The sequence below is a fragment of the Diabrotica undecimpunctata genome, chromosome 3 (assembly GCF_040954645.1).
Source record: "Diabrotica undecimpunctata isolate CICGRU chromosome 3, icDiaUnde3, whole genome shotgun sequence".
Lineage (NCBI taxonomy): Eukaryota > Metazoa > Arthropoda > Insecta > Coleoptera > Chrysomelidae > Diabrotica > Diabrotica undecimpunctata.
This window is the reverse complement of record NC_092805.1, coordinates 143514105-143538628: the sequence shown is the minus strand read 5'-3', so window position 1 is coordinate 143538628 and position 24524 is coordinate 143514105. Positions and strand designations below refer to the sequence as shown.

The 24524-nt window shown below is 33.7% G+C and overlaps 1 protein-coding gene across 1 annotated transcript in view; it reads right to left on the bottom strand.

Moving 5' to 3' along the window:
- Nucleotides 1-14014, bottom strand: part of LOC140437496 (natterin-4-like) — a 49269-nt gene extending 35255 nt beyond the window's left edge. The window contains exon 1 of the mRNA XM_072527058.1: nt 13854-14014. Coding sequence (XP_072383159.1) covers nt 13854-13860 — 7 coding nt within the window. The 5' untranslated portion in view covers nt 13861-14014. The remainder of the gene's footprint in view (nt 1-13853) is intronic.
- Between the last annotated feature and the right edge of the window lie 10510 nt (nt 14015-24524).

Sequence of the window (24524 nt, the reverse complement as noted above, 5' to 3'; positions counted from 1 at the left end):
GCTCAGCTAATGAGAGGCTGTCCGCCAGGATCAGTCGGAGTTGCACATCATCGGAGTCATTATGGCCTTTAAATAAAGATGTGTTCAGTGATATAGACTTTATTTCTGCGCAAGATAATGCTGTAAGAGACGGTTGTACAACCAACTGCACTGGAATCAGGATTTGAACCTGCTTAAGCACTGACACAAATACATGTACCAGAAACAAGTGCTAATATACAACCTGAACCTGTACCTTCGACTTCAAGGAATAATCGGAACAATCTACGGCAAAATAAATTAGCTAAGACAAAAAATAAACAGAAGACTGCAAAGAGAAACAAATGAACAAAGAAAAATAAGACTGATTCTAAAGAAGAAGACTTTGAGGAACAGGACGTTATCCTGTTTGATGAAGACAGTGAGCCTGATTAGTTGTTTGGCCAAGAATCTGCTGACACTGCTGATTTTATATTTGCTGTAACGGGATTTAATTAAGCATCAGATTTAAGTAATCTTTTTAATAACGTGACACACATTTGCCAAAATATATTATTTGTTTACGACATTGAAAATATCGGTGTAACTGGAACGCGCTCTGACCTAGTGAAATTTGCAATGTAATCAAAAGCTTATTAAATAATGTGTACAAATTAAACAAGTAAAAACAATAATATATCAACAAGCGCACTTGTGTTAAATAGCTGGAAATCACGGGATTATTGATTATTATCAATATTGTTAAGAATGAAGAATCAAGAGAACGGTTTAAGTTAGTCAAAGTCAACTGAGTACTATCTAGTATTGTACTTAGATAACTAATAAACTAAATTATGAGTATCTAGTGTGTTTTAAATAAATCTACCATACAAGACGATAAGTGAAGCATTATTTATTACATTGCCAAAAACTTTTTATCACGGATAACAGTGGAGAAAACTGGATTAAGTGCTTAATGGGTGGACTTAGGCCTCATTATGATTGTGCTGGTCCAGAGTTTGATACATAGATCTGTGACTTCTGTAAGTGAATTAAACTACTTCTTTCATTTTTCACAGTATTCTTATTTAAATTTATTTGATGTCATATATATTTATGTCTATTTTTGTTATTGATATGTTGGTTTATGCTTGTATTCCATATATGGGTACCTATTCCATATTTGGTTACTAATTTGTGATTTTGTTTTTTGTGTTCGATTTTATTTTTTTAATTAAGATATTTGACAGAAGCCTGTTAATTACTACATAAAAATGTATGACTGATTGGTAATAACATTAAGCTGTTTTCATTTCTATAAAGCTATTTTTTATATCTCCAAAAAGGTATTCCATAATTCCATAATCCTAATGGTATTCCATAATTAGTGACTTTCCTCTACTTAAAGACTTGTTCTTAAACAGGTGATTATAACATTATATACAGCGCGGCATAAGTTAGGAATATTACCAATAGAATGGTAATGTTACTTCATTCTGCATCAATTATTTATAAGTAAACAATTAAAATTTATTATAGTTTATAAAAAACATGAAAATTTGAGACCTTATAAAGAGAATCAGACCAAAAAAACATTCTAAGTATTGACAAAACACCTGTACAGCACAGCCATTTGAAAATGAGCTTTTGTTCTCTCAAATGGGATGAACAAATATAATTGTTAAAAAATTACTTGACCGTTTGTGCCCATCTTTAGCAAATGTCGTAACTACATAAAAACTGACATTATGAAATATGCCTTAAATATTCTTATTGCTTATTTTAATGATTATAAACAATAAAAAAACTTGCTTACTTTCGGGTTTAATTTGACATAACTTTTTTGTTTATAAACATTTTTTAATTTAGAAAAATTTTAAAGAGAAATGTCGTCTGTTAAACGCTTTTATCTAGAATGCGTAATTTTTTCACAATATTGAAATTACTTTCCCCAGACATTCCAGATAAAAAATAGCGCCCTGTAATTTTTCGATTTTTCAGGTGATTTTTCGGTTTTGTTAAGTATAACCGACTTTATTTTATTATTAAATTAAATTATAAATTTAATTTAATTTAATTATTTATTTCTCTGAATGAAAAAAATCAAAAAATAGGTAATTGTTGATATAGATTCCTGACTTAATTGATGTATACAGTTGTATAATTAGAGGGGTCACTGTAAAAAGTAGCTAAGTCCATATTTTTCTAGAATTAGGTTAAGTAATAACATCTATATAAAATTATATGTACTATAAGCTGGCGAAGTCAGTTTCCTCATAAAAAGTGTCTTACTGGGTAAAATCTCATACCTTAAAATTTTAATCAATCATAGTTTCAGTGCAAGAAGTTGCTAAATGTCAAAAAGTGTTTAAGTATATGGACTTGACAACTTGTTGCTACTGACACGGGGATTCCTAACCTAAGTTTGTTGATGAAATAGTTTCACGTGTAACTTTGATATGTGAATTTTTTGGAATTATACGAAAATATCGTAGAGAAAAATGTCTGATTTTGGTAAGAATATTTTCCATATTATTTATATTATATTAAAAATAAATAAGAAGCTTAAATACATGAGAAATACAATATTAAACAATAAGCATAGCTTAGTAAAAATAAAGATTTTAAGGTTATTTGTTTAGTGCCTCCCATGTTATAATGATAGAGAAACCGGGTAAGGACGGAACTTTTCCACAGAACTACCGACCCATTAGCCTACTATCATCAGTAAGCAAAATTGCTGAGCGAGTCATCTTGGCAAGATTAAGAGAAGAATCTGAGGCAATGGATGCAATCCCTGAAGCGCAGTTCGGATTCAGGAGCAATCACTCCTGCGAACTGCAAATACTAAGATTGACAGAGTACATCACTAAGGGGTATAATGAAAGAAAATATACAGCAACCGCCTTCTTAGATGTCAGTAAAGCCTTTGACAGAGTATGGCACGACGGATTGCTGTATAAAATGAACGAAATGGGGTACAGTGAAGCGATGACATGTCTCCTCTCCTCGTACCTAGCCAACAGAAGATTCAGAGTTCGAATAGGGCCCACCCTATCCGAAGTCGAAATCATGGAGGCTGGAGTGCCACAGGGAGCCGTGCTGTCGCCTTACCTGTGCACCATATACACTTCAGATACCCCTGGTGGTGATCAACATACTATGCTCAGCCTTTACGCCGATGACACTGCTATAGCTGCTAGCAGCATAAATCCTGATCTGGCCACTAGATACTTGCAAACGGCACTAGACCATTTGCAATCTTGGTGTGTTACGTGGAAAATTGCCGTCAACCCGGACAAAACTCAGGCAGTCATGTACAAAAGACGGCACGGAATCCCCAACAGGGAACTATCTATCTTCGATACTCCGGTCGAATGGCAAGACGACGCCAAATATCTCGGAGTAACGCTAGATAAACGTCTCACCTTTACTAAACACATAAACAGAACAGTTCAAAAGGCAAAAATCCTTAAAAGTCAACTCTCCTCGCTTATAGGGAGGAAAAGTAATCTGAGGTTCAAAACGAAAATAAGAATGGCAAATGCCATCATTCTGCCAACCCTCACATACTCCTCAGCAGCGTGGGGGCATGAATGTGAAACAAACAGAAAGAAAATCCAAACTGTACAGAACTACATGATCAGAGAGGCTCTTAAAATTCCTAAATATGTGCCACTAAGGTACGTATATAGGGATTCGCAGCAAAAGAGCGTCCTGAACATGATGGTCGAACATGCATATGAGCTTTTTGAAAACCTCAGAAACCATCCGAACCGTTCGTTAAGAGAGTTGACAAACTACGATCCTAATATAAGGACAGTACATAGACGGCCAAAACAACAGCTGGCTGGATACAGGGGAAACCCTAATTGAACGTAAAGAAAGATATTCACATGAGAAGCTATGAAAATAAATCTATGGCTTAGCAAATTTGGCCCACAAAAACACAAAAACACAAAAAAAAAATCAAAAAACAAAAAAGAGCTTAGCTCATCAAAAAAAACCCTAAATCCCAACCCAATCGCCCAAAATTTTCTTTTATGTTTTTTTATTATTTCAGTTATATTTATTTCACTAACCAGTTAAAAACAAAACCAAAAAACCCAAAAACATATACACGGGATGTGTGAGAGCATTATACACTTGGGAATGCACATCCCACCCACCCATTAAAACCCCTACCCCTATTATTATTTCACCCAAAAACCCACTAACAAAAATCTGTATAGGCCAATAAAGTAAAATCAATAAACAGGACAAAATCCTAATAAGTAAAGCCACAAGGCTGAGGCCCCTCAGGCAAAAGGAAAAAGACCCTTCAGGAATAGCCCTTCAGGACTAAGTTGCCACAGGCAACTCGCGAAAACTGAGCATCGAGGTGGTGTGCGACAAGCACGGGCTCGATGGCCAGGCCTATCGATCGCCCAGTCGGCAAGGAGACCAAAACTTGTTTTGCCAAATTGACGACTGTGTGACCGAGCACACAACAACCGAACAGGGGGCCGACAGTTTGCTGTCGACCTCCTGATCGGACACACATTTTTTTAGGGTCACAGAGCCCAAAGTAAAGCCATAGTAAACTCAGTAAAGTAAATAGGGAGAAAAGCTACACTAAGCTACCCCTACAGATAGGTGGCCTAACCACAAGTCATGGAAAACGGAGGGTGTTTCTTTTCCCAAATCGCCCGACGTAACAGTTCTCCTGTTACGTTCTCAAGCCTCCTCTGCGTATGTCAGACGTAGAGGAGGGGTGGTGGAAAAACCTGGGGGTCAGATAGGTACCGAGCCAAAATGACTTGCTCTTTTGGAACGAGACCGGTCTGATCTTCGGACATGGGGGTCCCACTGTCTAGCAGTGGTACACTCATGTTCCATAGGGGTTGGGATGAACTCATGTGTGTGTGTCTGTGTGTGTGTGTGTGTGTGTGTGTGTTTAGTGCCTCACGAAGGCACTTCTCGCAAACGTATATAATGCGATGGTTAGTGATTCACGTAGCAGCAAGAATGAAGGAGACGTTGTAGAACCAGAAAATGTAACCTATAACTTTGTTCCTGTTGAAGTGGATTCCGAGAATTTGCATTCTGTTTCAAAAGGAAATAAACAGCTTAAAAACCCAGAAAAATGGAAAAAAACTTTAAAACAGAAAAATTGTTTTACAGAAAAGAATAAACGTCGTGAAATTGGCGTTTGTAGGTTTAAGTATGCAACTAAACTAAGTGATTTACAGCAAGCAAATATTTTAGAAAAGTACTGTAGTTTATCTACCCATTCAGAACAAACAATTTATTTACAAAGTTGTGTTAAGAAAGTTATGAAAAATCGATCACGTGTACGTAATAAAGAGCAATCACCAAGTCGTACATTCTTCTCATACGAGTTTAATAATAATTCCGAAAATGGAGAAGTGTTCTTATGCCAAAAAGCATTCTTAGCTATACACGGGATTTTAAAATCTAGGTTAGAAAAAAGGTGATTGTGAAGGTTAGACAAAAAGATGAATTGAAGTGTAACATAATTTGATTGGCGTTTCAATTTCCACTTTTCAAATCGTTTTCAATCGTTTTCAAAATACAAAGATTAATAAATTAAACAAATTTTGTTTTTTGTTACTTGGTGAATAACTTTTCTAATAATTTAATTTTATCTCATTTATATTGACAATTCAGACATATATTATATATTTTAAAGTAGACGACTTTAAAACGATATTGCCAATATTGCTGAGTTGCGTTCCTGGGACGACTTCATTGAAAGATAGTTCTTTCGATTACATGAAATCAACTTTAACTTGAGAATATCCGTCAGAAAAAATCATAGCATGTAATTCGTCTTTAAAAAAACAGTCACATGCCATCGTGAGAGTAAAACTCTCCTGTTAGTGATTCCATAGTAAATCATGAGGAAAAAACCAGGAAAAAAACCTCGTATTACTATCCCGACATGGTAAGTATTTGGTTTTACATTTAGTTTACTCTAAATAAACACCAAATTCTGATTTTATATGTATGTTATTTAAAAAACATAAATGATGTATCCTCGATATGTTACTGACTTACCAATACTGGTATTTTCCTTTTAATAACATCCTCTTTTGATATGAGTAATCAGATCCTACTGCATTCTGCCGCGGAATTTGCCACACAATTAGTCTCATTTAGCATAATTAGAGCCGCTTCTTTTATTTTTTTTTTATTTTTACCATCAGTCTCTTTTAGGACTATTTAGGACTTGGGACTTTTAACATTTACCAAACAAACCGTACCTGATTTTTCTGCAGATTTAATCAAAAAATTAGTTCATTTTGTTATTAGAAAAAAATTCACCTTGTAAACGATGTTTAAAAACTCTTTTTATAAAATTTTTATAAATTAATAAATACTCAAATACAATGGCGTATTTATTTTTTCCCCACACGATTACTTAATTTTCAATTTTTTCATCTTAGTGTACCGTCTCTCTACAGAGGTTGGCAATCATAATGGATATTTTTATTTTTGAACTTGCTGCTCTAAACAAATCAATCGATCTGCGTAGATACCAAATCTTTAACCAAGAATTCTGCATTCGGCCAATAGATCTTCTTCCTTGAATTTTTCCCTGCTCGTAGCCCTTCTTGTACTCTTTCTTTTGAGAAAAAGTAAAATAGTATTCTGACACTTCAATAAAATGACAATAACGATGAATTACTAAACAAATATTATATAGGACGATGTTTTAGTTTTATCACAGAATACACCACCCAACAAGAAGAGAAAGCTTTGTTGGTACCTTTGATGTTCGTATGACAGAAATTTCAAACAAAAATGACAGTTAAACTACTTAGTACACTTAGAAAAGTAATGAGGAGGTCGTTCAAAACAGTAGTAAAGTTATAGTTACACTGAGAAACAAAGTAATTATTAAAACTAATGTTTTTTAAATAGATCTGTTTTGTATGAATTGTATTTTTTTCTGTAAAATTTAATATAACCCATATATCAATTCTTTACTTATAAATAAAAAGGCCTTAAGTCAAAAATATCGATTTGTTTTTTTTTAACACACAAATTAACGTACCTACTAAAAGTATTTAAGTACGTTAAAAAACGCATAAAAAGCAATTGAATTTGAGAGTTAATTTCAAAATAGAGATGAAAACCAGTCCATTTCTATTACTTTTTTTTTTATCAGTTTTTTAAGGTATTAAAATATGTAGGTATATCTATATACAACAAAAATATGTATAACTATTATATTCTTATATATAATAATATTCTTATATAATAATATTCTTATATATATATATATATGTATATATATATATATATATATATATATATATATATATATATATATATATATAATTTTTTAAAGTCGGACCCAAGGGCGGACACTTTTTAATGGTCACTTGTTATTCCCTATAGGGACCTCCATACGACGTCCTTATGACTCACCCTGTATATTAACGGAAAAACTCGTCAGATACACGGTCAGAACACGGTTAAATTGTATTTATTGCTCTGCAGTAATAATGGACATGTTATGTATGAACGCAGTAATACATAATATTATTTATAATTGTGCGCTTAAATCCGGACAGGATCTGTTTAAGGTTGGACGTATAGTGGCGACTTGGTATAGTGAGTTGGACGTAAGATTTTTGTAGGAATATTCCCGAAAACTAGATTGTTCCGCTCAAAAATTAAGGGAAAAATAAGGAAAAATTTGAGAACAAAAAAAAATCGGTTGCCTGTAAAGTCGGTTTTACGGGCGAAGATTTTACGTGACAACGTCTTTTTCTCGGTAGAATATTTATTGATATGAATATTATTAAATTGCACAATAGGAACAAGGAATTGAATGAAAATAAGAATTGCACAAATTTTAACTATAGAAATATATTTTGTTTACTAAAACATTGTACATGTAAACTTAAACTTAACTAATTTCTATTTGAGTGATTTTGTTGAGGATAGGACGATGATAGGAGAAATATGAAATGAAAGGAAGTGTTTCTGCTGTAATGTGTCTTGAACTCCAAGAACGCTCGAGAAAGACAGAGACACAAGCACGGAAGCACGCACCGATTCAACGCGCCTAATCCTCTAGTGCTGCGCGCGCAGCGGACCGATCATGTTTGAGTGGGAGAGAGACGCAAGGCATTCGCCGGTCCGGCGGGCCTCTCTCTCGTTCGGTGACTCACTGTAACAGACGTGAGCGGGCGTTACACTTTTTCATGAATGACTTCGAGCCACAACCTAATTTAAGACGTTGTCACGTCAAAATTTCCGTTAAAAACCCTTATTTTAGAACCTTTTAATATGCTGAATATCTATATTAACGTCCTATCCATGACAAAAATGGAAGTAACATTGTTTGCAATGAAATTTCCTCACAATATGCTAATGCAATTATGCATAATAACGAAATTCCATGGTGTTGAGGTGGAAATTCTCAAAAAAAAAAAAGTTTCCAAAAATAACATTTTGGAACTTTTCTTTTTGGATATCGGAAAAATTACTGAATTCCTCTCATATCCTTAAACATATGTACACTTCGCTTTTATCATTTATTTTCAATCCATAACACCTGTCTTCCTATTACTTTTAATTCAGCTAGTCTTCATATTACAAAGACAAGATCGTACGCATCTGCTATATATTATGCGTATATGACCTTCCAGAATACTCCAAGGAAATGAGCAAAATTTAAGGGGGTTTAGGACATCTTAATAGGTAGGTATTTGACGATTTTTTCGAATTTTTGGTTACCATTAAGATGGTATTTATTTATATTTAAATATAAATATTTTATCTGTTAAAAAATTCGAAAACCTTCAAAATGAGATTTTCAAGATTTTTTTAAATGAATTCGTTGCTCCAAAAATGGCGAAAGAAGGCAAAATTGTTAATTAGTTATAACTTTTATTAAAATTAATTTACATTTTTGAGATTGCTGAGGAGGAGGACCTTGTAGTGCTTAACAAACCCTTAAAATTTCAGCTAGATCCATCAGTCAGTCTAAAAATGTTTCAAATTGTTTATTCCAGGGGTATTTTTTTTTGTAATAATATAAATCGGCAAAATATGCCGACGACACGGTGATCCTTGCCAGTACCATAGACGAATTACAGCAGGTAATGGAAAGAGTCTATTCAGTTAGTAAGGAATACGGCCTGAGCCTCAACTTCAAGAAGACAAAGTGGATGCTGATAAGCAGGAAGCAACAGCCTGCTCGACAGTTACGGATAAGTAACATACTAATTGACCATGTAGAATCCTATGTGTACCTTGGCACCAACGTAAATGCAAAATGGGAACAGGCCACAGAAATTAAGGCGAGAATAGAACGAGCTAGAGCAGCATTTAGCAATATGAAAAAGCTCCTCATAAGCAGGGATTTGTCTCTTCCCCTAAAACTACGTCTAGTTAAATGCTACATTTTTCCGATCTTACTGTATGGTGTGGAGGCCTGGACGCTGACGGAGACGCTCACGAGAAAACTAGAAGCATTCGAAATGTGGGTGTACCGACGCATTCTTCGTATATCCTGGACCGAACATGTCACCAACACAGAGGTAATCCAAAGAATCGGAAAGGAGAAAGAAATCGTGAATACAATTAAACAAAGAAAGCTTGAATATCTAGGCCACATATTGAGACACGATAAGTACCGTCTACTGCAATTGATTGTCCAGGGAAAAATAGACAGTAAGCGAGGGCCAGACAGGAGAAGACACTCGTGGCTCCAAAATCTGAGGAAGTGGTTCGGGCTCACATCGGTCGAACTATTCAGAAGCGCCGCAAATAAGATCAGAATTGCCATGTTAATAGCCAACGTTCGCAACGGACAGGGCACTTGAAGAAGAAGAATAATATAAAATATAAAATAATAAAGATACAAATATTCTACCGGTACCTGTACGAGAGGTAAATACTTTTTCTTTAAATAAACTTCAAAGATAAGTTAAGAAAAAACTATTATTATAACCAAAAATTGTTTTGTAAAGTTACTGTTATCAGTAACTTTACAATAAGTATAGGTATAAAATTTACAATAAGTATAGTACAGTACAATAATTAGGAGCCAGTTACGAAGACCCAGCGCAAATCCTTGTTTTCGTACCGATTCGATCGGAGTGCCTTGCTTACATATTTATTCCCGCTGTCAGTAGCGCAGAGGTAACTATTCGGTGCCGTTAATTATATAAAAAGCCTCATGACGCCACTGTCCACCTCTTCGAATACAGTCGGCACACGCCGCATGCGCGAGGTTGGATCTTCCTATGTGGCGTTTACAGTATTAACATTTTTAAGACTATAAACAATTAGAATAACTTTTAAACTGTTACTCCTATAGAAAGTTACTGAGACGATTAGATATAGATTAGGAATTATTATTTTAATTCACAAATAATTTGTTTATAATAGTTAAGAAAAGTAATTAGTTTCATTTTAAAGATAAAGACTTAAAGTTTGATTATACAGAACAAAATCAATTAGAATACAATAAAAAATTTGAATTTTTCGGGAAAAATATATTGTTTACCCTTTAAACAAATTAAATTGTTCATTACTTACATAACATAACATATTCATACATAATATTATTAATATTGCATATTTGTAATTTAGTCAAAAAATACATACGAATTAAAAAAAAGAGCAAAATCCATCAACTAGAAGCGAAGATACAGAAACTTAACAGTAGTTTGAAGTTTATTCACATTTTTTAACGCTTAAATTTTTAGTTCGCCCTGAGCATGGTCCAACTAATCTTCATTTCTGCCTCATTTTTAACACTCACCGAAAATGCTGTTTAAGTTTAATCTTATCCGTACTCATTACCTAATCGTCCTAAAATAACTTAGTTTTTTGTTTAATTCGTGTAAAATTGTCTGCTTTTTAAATATGAAAAACATATTTCGTCTACGAGTAAGAGTTTAAAAATTATTCTATTTGTTTAGACGTCAAAAATAACAGTAATCTTACAAAACGATTTTTGGTTATAAAAATGATTTTTTTTAACTTGATACATGTTAAAAGTCTTCAACTTTTATATGGTACCTGGAGAATTACTATATCTTTATTGTTTTATGTACTATGTTTTTCTTCTTCTTGATGTGCCTATCCGTTACGAATTTTGGCGATCATCATGGCAATCTTTATTTTATCTGCAGCAGCGCGGAAAAGCTGCACATATTGTCGCCAATACGCATCCCTGTTCTTTTTAATGCCTACTCCGAAGAGATTCTGAAAAAAGCTCTTGAGAGTGAAACAGCTGGAATAAAGGTAAATGGAGTTTCCATTAACAACATTAGATATGCGGACGACACTGTGATCCTAGCCGAAAATATTGAAGATCTTCAGAGACCGGTGACCAGAATAGCGGAGTATGGAAAAGAGTACGGTCTAACAATGAACGTCAAGAAGACAAAATGTATGAGAATATCGAAAACTCAAAGAAATAACGAGAACATTCTAATAAACGGAACCAACGTCGAACAAGTGGACAAATATGCATATCTGGGAACAATGGTTAACTCCACAAATGATTACATTCAGGAGATCAAAATTAGAACAGACAAGCCTAGAGCAAATTTCAAAAAAATGAGAAGAGTGCTATGTACATACAAGTAATTTAAAATTGGAAGAGTTGGAAGGTTGTCGGGGCACATAGTGCTATGTTTTTCCGACTTTGTTTTATGGAATGGAATCTTGGACCTTGAATGCGACATCAGTGAAAAAACTGGAATCATTCGAGCTGTGGGTGTATAGAAGAATTCTGAAAATATCGTGGACAGAACACGTTCAGAACACGACAAGAAAGAGGTTCTAAGAAGGATGAATAAAGAAATAGAAATTTCAAATACAAGTAAAACAAAAAAATTGGAATATCTCAGAATATTACACGTGGAGAGAAATACATCTTGCTCCAACTGATTATGCAGGAAAAGATCCAAGGAAAGCGAAGCATAGGGAGGCGTAGAAGGTCATGGCTACGCAACCTGAGAGTACAGGTACAGATGTAGGTACAGATGTACATCAAATGAACTTTTTAGAGCAGCCGTCTCAAAAGTCCGAATAGCTATGATGATTGCTGACCTCCGCCGCGGAGATGGTACTTGAAGAAGAAGAAAATTTAATTCCGTACTAGTTTACCACAAAACTGATACTCAGAATAACAAGATAAACTGGAGACGAGACAGTTTCGTTGGTTACGATATGAAAAATCTAAACAGTTTCAATACAAGATGTTCTTGAATTACTATTTAAATGGGAATAAGCCACAATTAAAGGTTAAAGTACGTTTGTACGTTCAATTTCCACTTCGGAAATCGTTCTCCAAATACAAACATTAGTAAATTAGTAATAATTTACTAATGTTTGTATTTTGAAAACGATTTCCGAAGTGGAAATTGAAACGTCAATAAACGTACTTTAACCTTTAATTGTCGCTTATTCCCATTTAAATAGTAATTACTCTAACATGCCACAAGAAAATAGCTTTAGAACAATATAAAGATGTTCTTTGACAAAGAAATACCTTTCAAGACCGTAGAATTAGGAAAGAGGTGAAAAGCGGCTACAAATTTATTACCCAAGGAGGCATATAACAAGCCTGTGCCTATAACGATAGAAAAGAAAAAGCACCTGATAAACTTACTGCCGTACATATCAGAATTACTGTGGCACTTTTACAAAAATCTACCCACGGACAAAGACTTAGCTGATGTGCTCCCGGATTCATTAACTTCTGACAACGATTAAAATTTTGAAGTAGCTTTTAGCTAGATTGCTATGCATAGGTATTTAATGTTTAATATTTTTAGTACTTAAATATACGTTGCAATTAAGTAAGCTTGTATTATCCTCTATGTTATCATTATTATGTTCAATTACAAAGAGGGTAAGTCATATGCTTATTTGTGAAAAACGGGGTAGTCAAACAAATATTGCTTTAAACATATTTTGTTCTTGCATATTTTGTTGTGCAAAAAATGTTAATCCTTTTATAAAAAGTACATGTTAAAAAAATTTCAAGTAGATTATCATTCTAAACAACTGTAAAAAAATCATTTTTTTGTAAAATTTTAAATAGTATTTTTCTCGTTTTCAAGTGTTATGACTTGTCCCCCTTTTCACGCGCAACAGCGGTATGTCCTGAGAAACAATTATTTCCTGGACTATAATAATTCTTATCTTAGTTCCACTCAATAGAAATTTATAAATTTTATTGTTTTAGACTTCAATGCTTCTTAAATTATAATTAATGCTTCATAAACTTGTCGATAATCGATTTTTATGGTAGGATCATAGCTGGCCGAATATCAATGAACGACCTGATTAAGAACAAAACATATTTATATCAGTTAGACTTAAAATCATCTATATTTATTAAATTTTCTCACTCGCTTCACTGCGATTGGTTCAGTGGTTCGATTCCCAGCTCGGTGTACAGAAAACAAAAAGTCTAACGCAGCAGTTTAAAATTCTAAATGAATCTGCGGCTTTGACTAGAATATACTGGTGTCTGATCGGCCTATGGTGGAGCAGTACGGCAAGAGATAAGGGCTTGCGGCTCAGTGATACTTCTCCATAGATCCCTACCGGAAGGGCAAGGCCCCTAAAAATACCGGGTATATATATATATATATATATATATATATATATATATATATATATATATTCACGTAATATATACCGAGTGATAATATCTAATCATATTGCACTAGAACCAAGAGCAAAGAAGGAACGATGCGAATACCACAGAATTTTTAAATAAATAAATAACGACGGAAGATATTTAATGTTAACATACCCATACGATTGCAAATAACTCATTATATTCGACTTTATACAAAAACTTTTCTGAAAATTTAAGTAAATGAAACAAAAAGTAATTTACTTACCAGCCATTTTCAATTTTCAATCAATTTAACACTATAGTTGGCTACGTTTGAAATGTTAAGCTTTCAGTTGTTTACTGTGTTAAATTTTCATCAGCGCTAAGTAAAGTAAAACGGCTTATCAGTTAACAGATAAGAGCTGTTTGAAATTACATTTTAATGCCTGTCTCTATTACGTCGACAGACAGAATGATATTTTTATAGCACCTATTAAGAGAATAAATAATATCTAATTTAGAAAATTCTGGAAACGTGATAGGTGCAACAGTAAGTACATAATATAAGGAATTAGGATGTTGAGAGTTGTGCACGTGTACACGCTTTTACATTCTTGTGAATATTATTATGCTTATGGCACTATTTATTAAATTTTAGTAAAAAATGTTCCTAGAATCGAGTAAAATAAAAAAATAAATTAACAAAATACGAAGACAAATATACCTATGCATCAGTGGCGCGCCTAGAATTTTCCTGGTGGAGGGTTGGTTGGGCACCGAATTTTTTTATGCTACCTCCATTTTGAGTCTTTAAAATTTGGGTTTTACTTTAATTTAAAGTACTAAAGATATTAGTGCCAAAGATTCAGGTATTTCTTATTCTAAATTGATATAAGGTTGAATGCTCGAATAAATAAACTTTAATAAAATAAAGGCAGATATGGAGCACAGTTTTATTTTAGGAGAGAGAATTTCACTCCTGTTGCCGACCAGAATGTAGCTTCGACTTCTTTAAATAATTTTAAACTGCTTTTCCTTGTTTAGTGTAGTGTTATGTTAAACTTTATGTTTAATTTAATGTTTATGACATTCTGCGATTGTTGGATAGCCCAAAATTGACGAAATGCCCCTGAAGATGTTCTAGTGAGCGAAAGTACCATGCAAGATTTATTTAATAAAACTGTGCTCGATATCTGCCTTTATTTTATTAAATTTATTATTCTGCCTACCAACTAAAACCACCCTCTCCTACTGTGCGTAATTGTCTGTCGCACGTACCGTACTCCGAAAATGGGATGGCCAGTGTAAGACCGACGATATTTTTGAAACGCTACCTTCTCTTATCTAGAACTTATCTCTGTCGTTGGTCCGGTTGGTGTTTATCTTCTTCTTCTTTCTTTTTAATTACTGTTCGAATGTAATTGTGAACGCTACTTCATCCCTCCTTACTTCTCGTCATCTTCACGATCATCTCTCTCACAGTAACAGGGTTCATACCTATTTCTCTATACATTCTGTTTCTCTCCACTGTACATCTATTACACTCCAGCATTGTCTGAGTAATAGTGTCGGAATACTCGCAGTCTTCTTCTTATTCTTCCTCTTTATAAGCAATTTTGCTTGTTCATTGGCGGATTAATACCTCTATGAAAGGCTGTCGCTCCATCTTTTGCGCGGTCGTCCGATTCTTCTTCTGCTGATTAGTAACTTATCTCTTGCTATTTTGACGACACGGGTCTCCTCCATTCTGCTTATGTGGTTATTCCATTCTTTTTTCTATTTTGTGTCCATTCATTTATACAATTTACGTTACATTTTCTTCTAATGTCTTCACTTCTCTTTCGATCTCTCAGCCTATTTCCTGTAATTCTTCTCAGTACTCTCATCTCTGCCGTTTCCAGTAGCCTTTGCGTTGTGGCTGTGTCGGGTCTTGTCTCCGAGACATATGTCATTATTGGTCTTACACTGGCTTTATAAATTCTTGATTTCATCTCAGTGTTAATGTGTCTGTTTTGCCATATAGTGTTATTAAGGCATCCTGCCAGTCTATTTGCTTTTTGTACTTGATCTCTCACTTCTTTGTCCAGGTCTCCATAGCTAGACAGTGTAATTTCCAGGTACTTTATTTCCATTACTTGGTCAATACTGATGCCATCAATTTCTATTTTACATCTGGTTGGTTCTTTGTTGACTACTATTGTTTTAGTTTTCTGAGATGAAATTTTAATATTAAATTCTTTTGCTCTTACGGTAAATCTGTGGACCAGTCTTTGCAGACTATCTTCATTTTGGGCTATCAATATTGCGTCATCTGCGTAACAGAGTATTTTGTTTTCTTTGTTTCCCATTCTGTATCCTCTTCCTTTGTTAACGGTTTTGATGATTTCATCCATGATCAAAATGAAGAGCATGGGGCTGAATGAATCCTCTTTTCTTATTCCGCTGCCTATTTCTATAGGTTCTGTAAATTGTCCATCTATTCTGACTTCCATTTGTTGTTTTGGTAGATGTTTTCCATAGTTTTTATAATATTTAGGGGAACTTTTCTATTATACAGAAGATGGATTACATTTTTGTGTCTTACTCTGTCAAACTCTTTTTTTAAGTCAATCAGACACAGAAATGCTGGGCTATTATACTCTAGATTTCTCAGTAATTTGTTTTATAACGAATATTGCATTTGTAGAATGTGTACACGATTGTCCACTACGAAAACCCTGTTGTTCATCTGCTAAACTTATCGTCTGATTTATTAGAACTTGTAAAATTTTAGTTGCAAGTTTTAGTGTAGTATTTAACAAGTTTATACTTCTGTAGTTTTCTGGCTGTTTTTTATCTCCTTTTTTTGAATAATAGAATTAGTCCGCTTGTTCTTCATTCTTCCGGTATTTTATTGTGTTTTATAATTTTATTAATTAATGTTGTTAATTGTTCTGTCATTTCTGCTCCACAATATTTTAATAACTCGTTTGGTATCCCGTCTTTACCTGCTGCTTTTCTGTTCTTTAGGTTTTCAAGTATTTTCCGAACTTTCAGTACATTTATATTAAGTTCTTCAATTGTGGTAATTTCTGGTATTTCCGGTTCTAGTGTCGTTTGTTCTTCCTCTGCATATAGCTCTTTTAGGTAGTCAATCCACGTATCCTTTTGTATGTGTTTTGGTTCTATTAGTTTTTTTACCTCCGTTCTTTGACCTCTTATGAAGCGCCATATTTCCTTTTGCAGACCGTAAAAATCATGTTCCATTTCTTTCGAAAAGCGTACCCAGTGATCATTTTTTATTTTTATTACAAGTGCATGTGTTTCGTTTCTAATTGTCTTGTAATTATGATATATTCGCAGTGTAGGCATTTATATGTATCTGTATTTCTGAACCTACGCCTAAGATACGCCCTAAAACAGACAATCTACCCAGTTCCTAAGGCTCGGGATCAGCATCTTGGTACACTTGGCAACATCTTCCGTGTGGTTTCACTCTTATTGCCATCTTTCTATTGATCTTTCCCTATCTTATTTTATATGGCTGTTCTCATATGCTCCCTTGTATCATAGAGATGTCTCCTTTCTATTGCCAACAACAAAGAAATCGTAATTATTCCAACAAAACCACTACGTAATAAAATTGCAGGTTATGTCGCACATTTGATGAAAAGTCGTAGGTATTCACAAGTGCGTGGTATTTCCATCAAATTGCAAGAAGAAAAACGTGAAAGACGTGATAACTATGTACCAGAAGTCTCTGCTCTTGAACATGATATCATTGAGGTTGATCCAGAGACCAAAAAAATGTTGAAAATGCTTGATTTCAGCAATATTAGTGAATTGCAGTTAACACAACCAGCTGCAGACACATTTAACATACGTTCTTATTTTTTTTTATAATGTAATTGACATTTAAAATAAATACAACGTATTTGTCCTGTAGGCGCATTCTACTCGCAACAGACTCGTTCTATCTTCCCTTATCATGAGCCCAATATTAGGTATGTATATTTAAATATAATGAAAAATATATATAACAAATATATATATATATATATATATATATATATATATATATATATATACATATAAATAACAAATTAAGACTTTGAAGTAGTAAATAGTTTCATATACCTAGGGTCTCTAATAACAAATGACGGAGGGTGTGACAGAGAGATACGTAGAAGATTGACTATTGCTAGAACAGCTATGATGAAACTGGTAGCAATTTGGAAAAATTCTAACATAACAATACACACAAAACTAAGGCTGGTAAGGGCGCTCATTTTTCCCATAGCGACATATGCATCCGAAACGTGGACCTTAAAAAAAGCGGATAAAAATAAACTGGACGCTTTTAAAATGTGGGTATACCGCCGCATGTTGAGAATATCCTGGATTGATCATCGCACTAACGTATCGATATTACAACAACTTAAAGTAAAGGATAGATTGCTTAAACAAATACAACAGAGATATTTGCAGTATTTTGGACACATTGCTAGAAGAACAGGTACGATGGAAAAACTGATAGTCGAGGGTAGAGTTGAAGGAAAGAGACCTAGGGGAAGATCTCCAAGCCGTTGGGTAGATCAAACAAAAATACTGATTAACCAAGGGTTACATGAAGCGGAACAACTAGCCCAGGACAGAGAAGGATGGAGAGAAACAGTGAAAAAACTGGCCTGATGGTGTCACCACATCCCAAAAGGGATTAGGATTGAGGAGGAAGAGGAAACAAATTAAATTTATAATAAAATGTCTAATACACGGCATTGCTTTAGAGTCATTTGGTTTATTACCTCTTCTTCATCTATTTGATGTCCTGATGGATAAACTTAGTCTCTATTTGCTAATATAATCTTCGCTAATACAATTTCTTAAATAAATCTTTAGTACTTTCAGCGATGAAAATAACCTTTCACATGTACAGGTCGTTACAGGTAATTTAATTATTTAATTAGCGTTTTGGATTTTTTGTATTGTGTGTGGAAGACAAGTTACATTTTCCTTCTATTCTTTATATATTTTTTACTTTATATGCCCTGGGGAGTGGGTTTTAACCCCCAACACCCCACCCCTGGGTGCGTCACTGCTATGCATATTATATGCGGAATATCTGACGAAGAAAATAGACAAGAAGAGCAAAGCATTACATATATAACCGATGTTTACGAAGTGAAAAAATAAATATTGAACAGAAAGGTGCTAATGGGATCGAAAAAGCAAGCCGAGAAGATGATTGCCATTTCTAAATCACAGTTACCCCCCATTTATGTAGGAAGAACTGTTATTTTACGAGTAGGTATCTGATAATGACTTGATCCGAGAAATGTATTAGTTTTCGGTTTTATACTTTATTTATTCGACCTTTTTCCGAAATTTTTAATGTTAACAATAATGGATCACATCAGTTAAATTGAACTTACTTGGAAAGTTAGCTGTATCCCAAGAATCCAGTAGGTACCTCCCCTTTAATAATTTTAATTTGGCTAATAATGCATTTATGCGTTACGTCTATAGCAAAAGTATTCAATTATTTTAGAAAAATATTTTAAGTCTTATTTTTTATCATATTATTTCTGTATAACATCGCCACCCAACCTACACTGTTGGTATTTTTCACATCGAGTATACAGTTTTACTTGCACTCAACTCAACTTTCTTTTAGTAGATGTCACTCCTAGTTCTTATTTAAAGATCATCCATTTTTCGGTACGGCTATAGTTCATCCGATTTTCTTCAAATTTTTTTAATCAATCAAGTCAAGAGTGTTGTGTACAAATATTTTATTCTTTATTTCGCCAAAAAGGTTGAGTTTCTGGGATATTAAGGATTAAACTGGAAAAAATAGTACGGAAATTATTTTCCTGGTATATTTCTATATTAACTATACAGGGTGTACAGAAACACTCCTGACAAAGGAAGACCGGAGATTCCACAGATAATTTTAAGACCATTTAACCCAATTCACAGTGGCGGATCCAATGGGGGGGTCAGGGGGTCATGACCCCCCCCCCCCCAAACAAAAATAAATATCAATCAAATAATCCTAAAAAAAAAATTAAATTTAAAACCCATCAACCCTATAAGCAGGAAGTTATGAGTTGAAATGATTCAAGAAAATAGGAAGAATTTGAATCCAATATTAAAAACTGTTATTCTTTGTGGTAGACAAAATATTTCTTTGAGAGGGCATAGGAATGATAAAAATATTAAAAGTATTGTAAACATCGATGGTACAAAAAACATGATGGCAATTTTAGAGCATTGCTTCGGTTTAGGATAGATGCCGTCGATAATGATCTGCTACAACATTTGGAAACTGCTCCGACTAATGCTACATTAATTAGTAAGACTACTCAAAATGATATCATTTATTGATGCAAAGAAGAATTTATTTGCGATATCTATATTTAAATGAGATTAGAAAAGATTTTATTACATTTGTGATCGCCTACGATTCGATTCGAGATGAAGATGTCGGTTCAGAAAGAGAACACCGCTTAACTGGAGTTGCTTTAGGCCACATTGTTGAAGATTCCGTAAACAATTTTAATTTAGATTTAAATTATTGCGTAGGTTTTGGTGTCGACAGTTGCTCAGTAATGGCATCCAAAACGAAAGGTGCCGTTAACGAATTAAAAAAATCGGCCAAACATGCTGTGCTATGATCTTTAAGATCATCCATTTTTCGGTACGGCTATAGTTCACGCGAGTTTCTTCAAATTTTTTTAATCAATCAAGTCAAGAGTGTTGTGTATAAATATGTTATTCTTTATTTCACCAAAAAGGTTGAGTTTCTGGGATATTAAGGATTAAACTGGAAAAAATAGTATGGAAATTATTTTCTTGGTATATTTCTATATTAACTACTATACAGGGTGTACAGAAACTCTCCTGACAAAGGAAGACCGGAGATTCCACAGATAATTTTAAGACCATTTAACCCAATTCACAGTGGCGGATCCAATGGGGGGGTCAGGGGGGATGACCCCCCCCCCCAAACAAAAATAAATATCAATCAAATAATCCTAAAAAAAATTAAATTTAAAACCCATCAACCCTATAAGCAGGAAGTTAAGAGTTGAAATGATTCAAGAAAATAGGAAGAATTTGAATCCAATATTAAAAACTGTTATTCTTTGTGGTAGACAAAATATTTCTTTGAGAGGGCATAGGAATGATAAAAATATTAAAAGTATTGTAAACATCGATGGTACAAAAAACATGATGGCAATTTTAGAGCATTGCTTCGGTTTAGGATAGATGCCGTCGATAATGATCTACTACAACATTTGGAAACTGCTCCGGCTAATGCTACATTAATTAGTAAGACTACTCAAAATGATATCATTTCTTGATGCAAAGAAGAATGTATTTGCGATATCTATATTTAAATGAGATTAGAAAAGATTTTATTACATTTGTGATCGCCTACGATTCGATTCGAGAAGAAGATGTCGGTTCAGAAAGAGAACACCGCTTAACTGGAGTTGCTTTAGGCCACATTGTTGAAGATTCCGTAAAGAATTTTAATTTAGATTTAAATGATTGCGTAGGTTTTGGTGTCGACAGTTGCTCAGTAATGGCATCCAAAACGAAAGGTGCCGTTAACGAATTAACAAAATCGGCCAAACATGCTGTGCGTTGTCCATGTAGCAATCATATTTTTAATAATTCCTTGGCAAGCTCTTCAAAAGTTATATGTCGTAATGCTTCAGGAACTATGAGAGAAGTAGTAGCTTTTGCTAATGCCTCTCCCAAACGACATGATGTTTTTAAGAAGGAACTGGGGGCTGTTGTCCAAGGTATTTGTGAAACTCGTTGGGTTGAAAGGCATGAAGGTCATCTTCAGTTCCAGGGCGAATCAATCATCAAAATATACAACGCTCCTAAAACAATTTTTATGTGGAAGGACAGTAAAACGTCAGCTGATGCATTTTCATTAATGTAAACTATTAGGAGCCCAGAATTTCTTATTTCAGTAGTTTGTCTTAGTAATGTTTTAGGTACAACTGTATTACTTAGTCATCTTCTTCAGTCACCAAAATTAGATTTGAAGAAGGCTACTGAGGCTATAGAAGACATTAAATCCATTCTTTACAATAAAAGATCAAATGCTGAATCAGTTTTTAGCAAACTTCACTATGAAGTAAAGGAAATAGCTGAACAACTAGACATTAAATTGAAGATGCCTCGTATAGTTTCTCGTCAAAATCAACCTGCTAACTCTTGCGAAAAATATTTCCTAAGGTCTACTTATTTACCCCTTTTAGACAATATCTTAACTGATTTAAAAGAACGACTTTCACCGAAAATTATGAATCTATTTAATCTTCGAGTTGTTTTACCTAAAACTGATAACACACCAGAAGATAAAGTTGCATTAAAAAAATTGTTGATACTTTCCAGGATATTATTGGACCATTTACTGCATCTTCCACAGTACAACAAGAGTGTTTACTGTGGATTTTAAAGTGGAAAAGAGTCGTGCAAAATAATGGAAAACTTCCTGATTCTATTTTAAAAGTATTAGAAAACATAATTACAGTGCCAGTCAGTGTAGTAACAGCAGAGCGTAGTTTTTCTACGCTTAAGCGTCTAAAGACTTGGCTTAGAAATAGAACTTCGGAGGAAAAGTAACTAGTTTAGCACTCATCAATGTGCATCCTGAAATTTCTGTACATGTTGATGCAATCATAGAGCGATTTGTTAAATCGGATAGGCGAAAAGAATACATTTTATAAAATTATATAATATTTACTTATCTTATTCTTATAGTATTTTTAATCACAGAACTTTTATTTACCATTCGTTGCCGGCTGTTGCTGACAATTCGTGCGAAAAATTTCAATACCGAGTAAAAAAATATTTCACTCACTTGTAGCCTAATATGCCTAATTATAGAAATAACTATTCTTAAATTATATAATGTTTTTGTTGAATAAATTAATTTAAATAAAATGCTATTTACACTTCTTCTTAAGGTTCCTTCTTCATTACGGAAGGATGGCTATAACTACAGCAAAATGTTCAATATCTTAAGCCGTTCTTAGTATCGAATGTGTGTCCATGCCTGTCCAATCTCTTAATTTCTTCAGCCAGGAGCATTTTCTTCTTCCTAGACCTCTTTTTCCTTCTATTTTCCCTTCCATAATGAGTTGTAGAAAGTTATATTTTTCCCTATGTAAATATGTCCTAGATAACTCGTTTTTCTGTTGTTTACAATATTTAGGAGCTCTCTCTCAGTCCTCATTTTTCTCAGCACCTAGTTGTTGGTTACGTGCTCTGTCCACGAAATCTTCAGCATCCTTCGAAAAACACACATTTCAAAGGCTTCTATACGTCTTATACTTGTAATTGCGAGAGTCCATGTTTCCACTCTCTATAGCAATCAGGAAGAAATGAATGTTTTTACAAATTGATATCGGATATCCAACGATAAGATTACGAGATAACGAGTTTATTAGGAATATTTAATACATTCAATAATGTTTACTTTACTTTAAATTACTTAACTTTGGTTTATACTTATTTATTCTTGGTTTGTCATTGATTTTGTAGCCATAGAATAGGTGGGTTTAAATTAATTGTCTTTAAAATACCTAGTTTAAATTGACAGTCCTTGATTTTTCAATATTTATATTTTAATAACTATCCTTTCCTTTATGTTGTACACTTGATTTTACTGTCATAAAGTAAGTGGGTTTAAATTATTTTTTTAAGTTTAAATTTAAGACAACTTAATTTTGTACCCTTCTTTGCATCCGTAGGGTATTTGGGTTTTAATATCTTTTCATTGGTTTAATATCTCACTTAAAATAGTTAGTGAGAAAATGGTTCCCTTACATGAGGCACAAATCATATCAATCGTAAAGGTGCAAAAATCTAAATCCTATATCAAAATCACCCTTAAGACCCATGACCCCTCCCGAGAAAAATTTCTGGATCCGCCACTGCCAATTCATCTACTTAGTACAAAAATGCTTCCTACAGGAGCTAGAGCTCTTTAAGATGGCGCCTTATATTATTATTTTTAAATATCTCCAGAATGCTTCTATTTAGAAAAAAGAAAACTGGAGCGATTATATATCGTCCAGAGTTGAATCGATTCCATCAATTATGAATTTCTAGTACCGGTCATAGGCGTCTGTAACGTCTGTTGGGTAGGTCAACCGCTAATTTAACGCATTACTTTTTTGTTTTTAACTTTTAGGCATTAGTGATACTAACTTATTAAATTTTCAGGTATTCTCATACTAAACGATACTCTTACTTTAAGTCTGTAGGATACACCGTTTTCTAGAAAACTCGATTTGAAAAATTTTCGTTTTTTCGTCATGAAAGTTAAATGAATAGATGCCTTAATTAATTTTATAAATTATCTTTTGTTTTAATAAATGTAGCACACAATTCGTAAAACAGCTTCGGAAAGAGCCAAAAAATCAAATTGAAACAAAATTTTATTTAAAGATTTTTAGAAACAGTATTTATTATGATGGAACGAAATAGTGTTGCCCAAAATCGGTCTTGGTCTTGTTCTTGCGTTTTCGCAAGACCAAGGCCAAGACCGTCTAATTTAAGCAAGATTAAGACCAAGACTGACCGTGCAAGATTTAAGCAAGAACAAGACTAAGCCTGCGAGACTCTTGCGTCTTGCAGTTAGGACTGAGTGTCGTTTTGCGAGTATAGTAGTTCGGGTATATGCTTAAAGACTCTATGAGACGTACAAAAATATCTAATAAAAATTTGAAAAACTGGACTTATGCGTATTACGAACAATACTATAAACATACATACCGAATCAAAATATTCATTAAAATAACACATTTGACACGTGCTCAGAGGTGATAATTACAATGTAAAAATAAAATATTTTGTCGGTACATTCTTTTCCAGCAGACGACTTCTTCGCTCTGAAATTAATTGTCCAGATTTTTATAAAAGCTGTCCTCTAATCATAAAATAATCT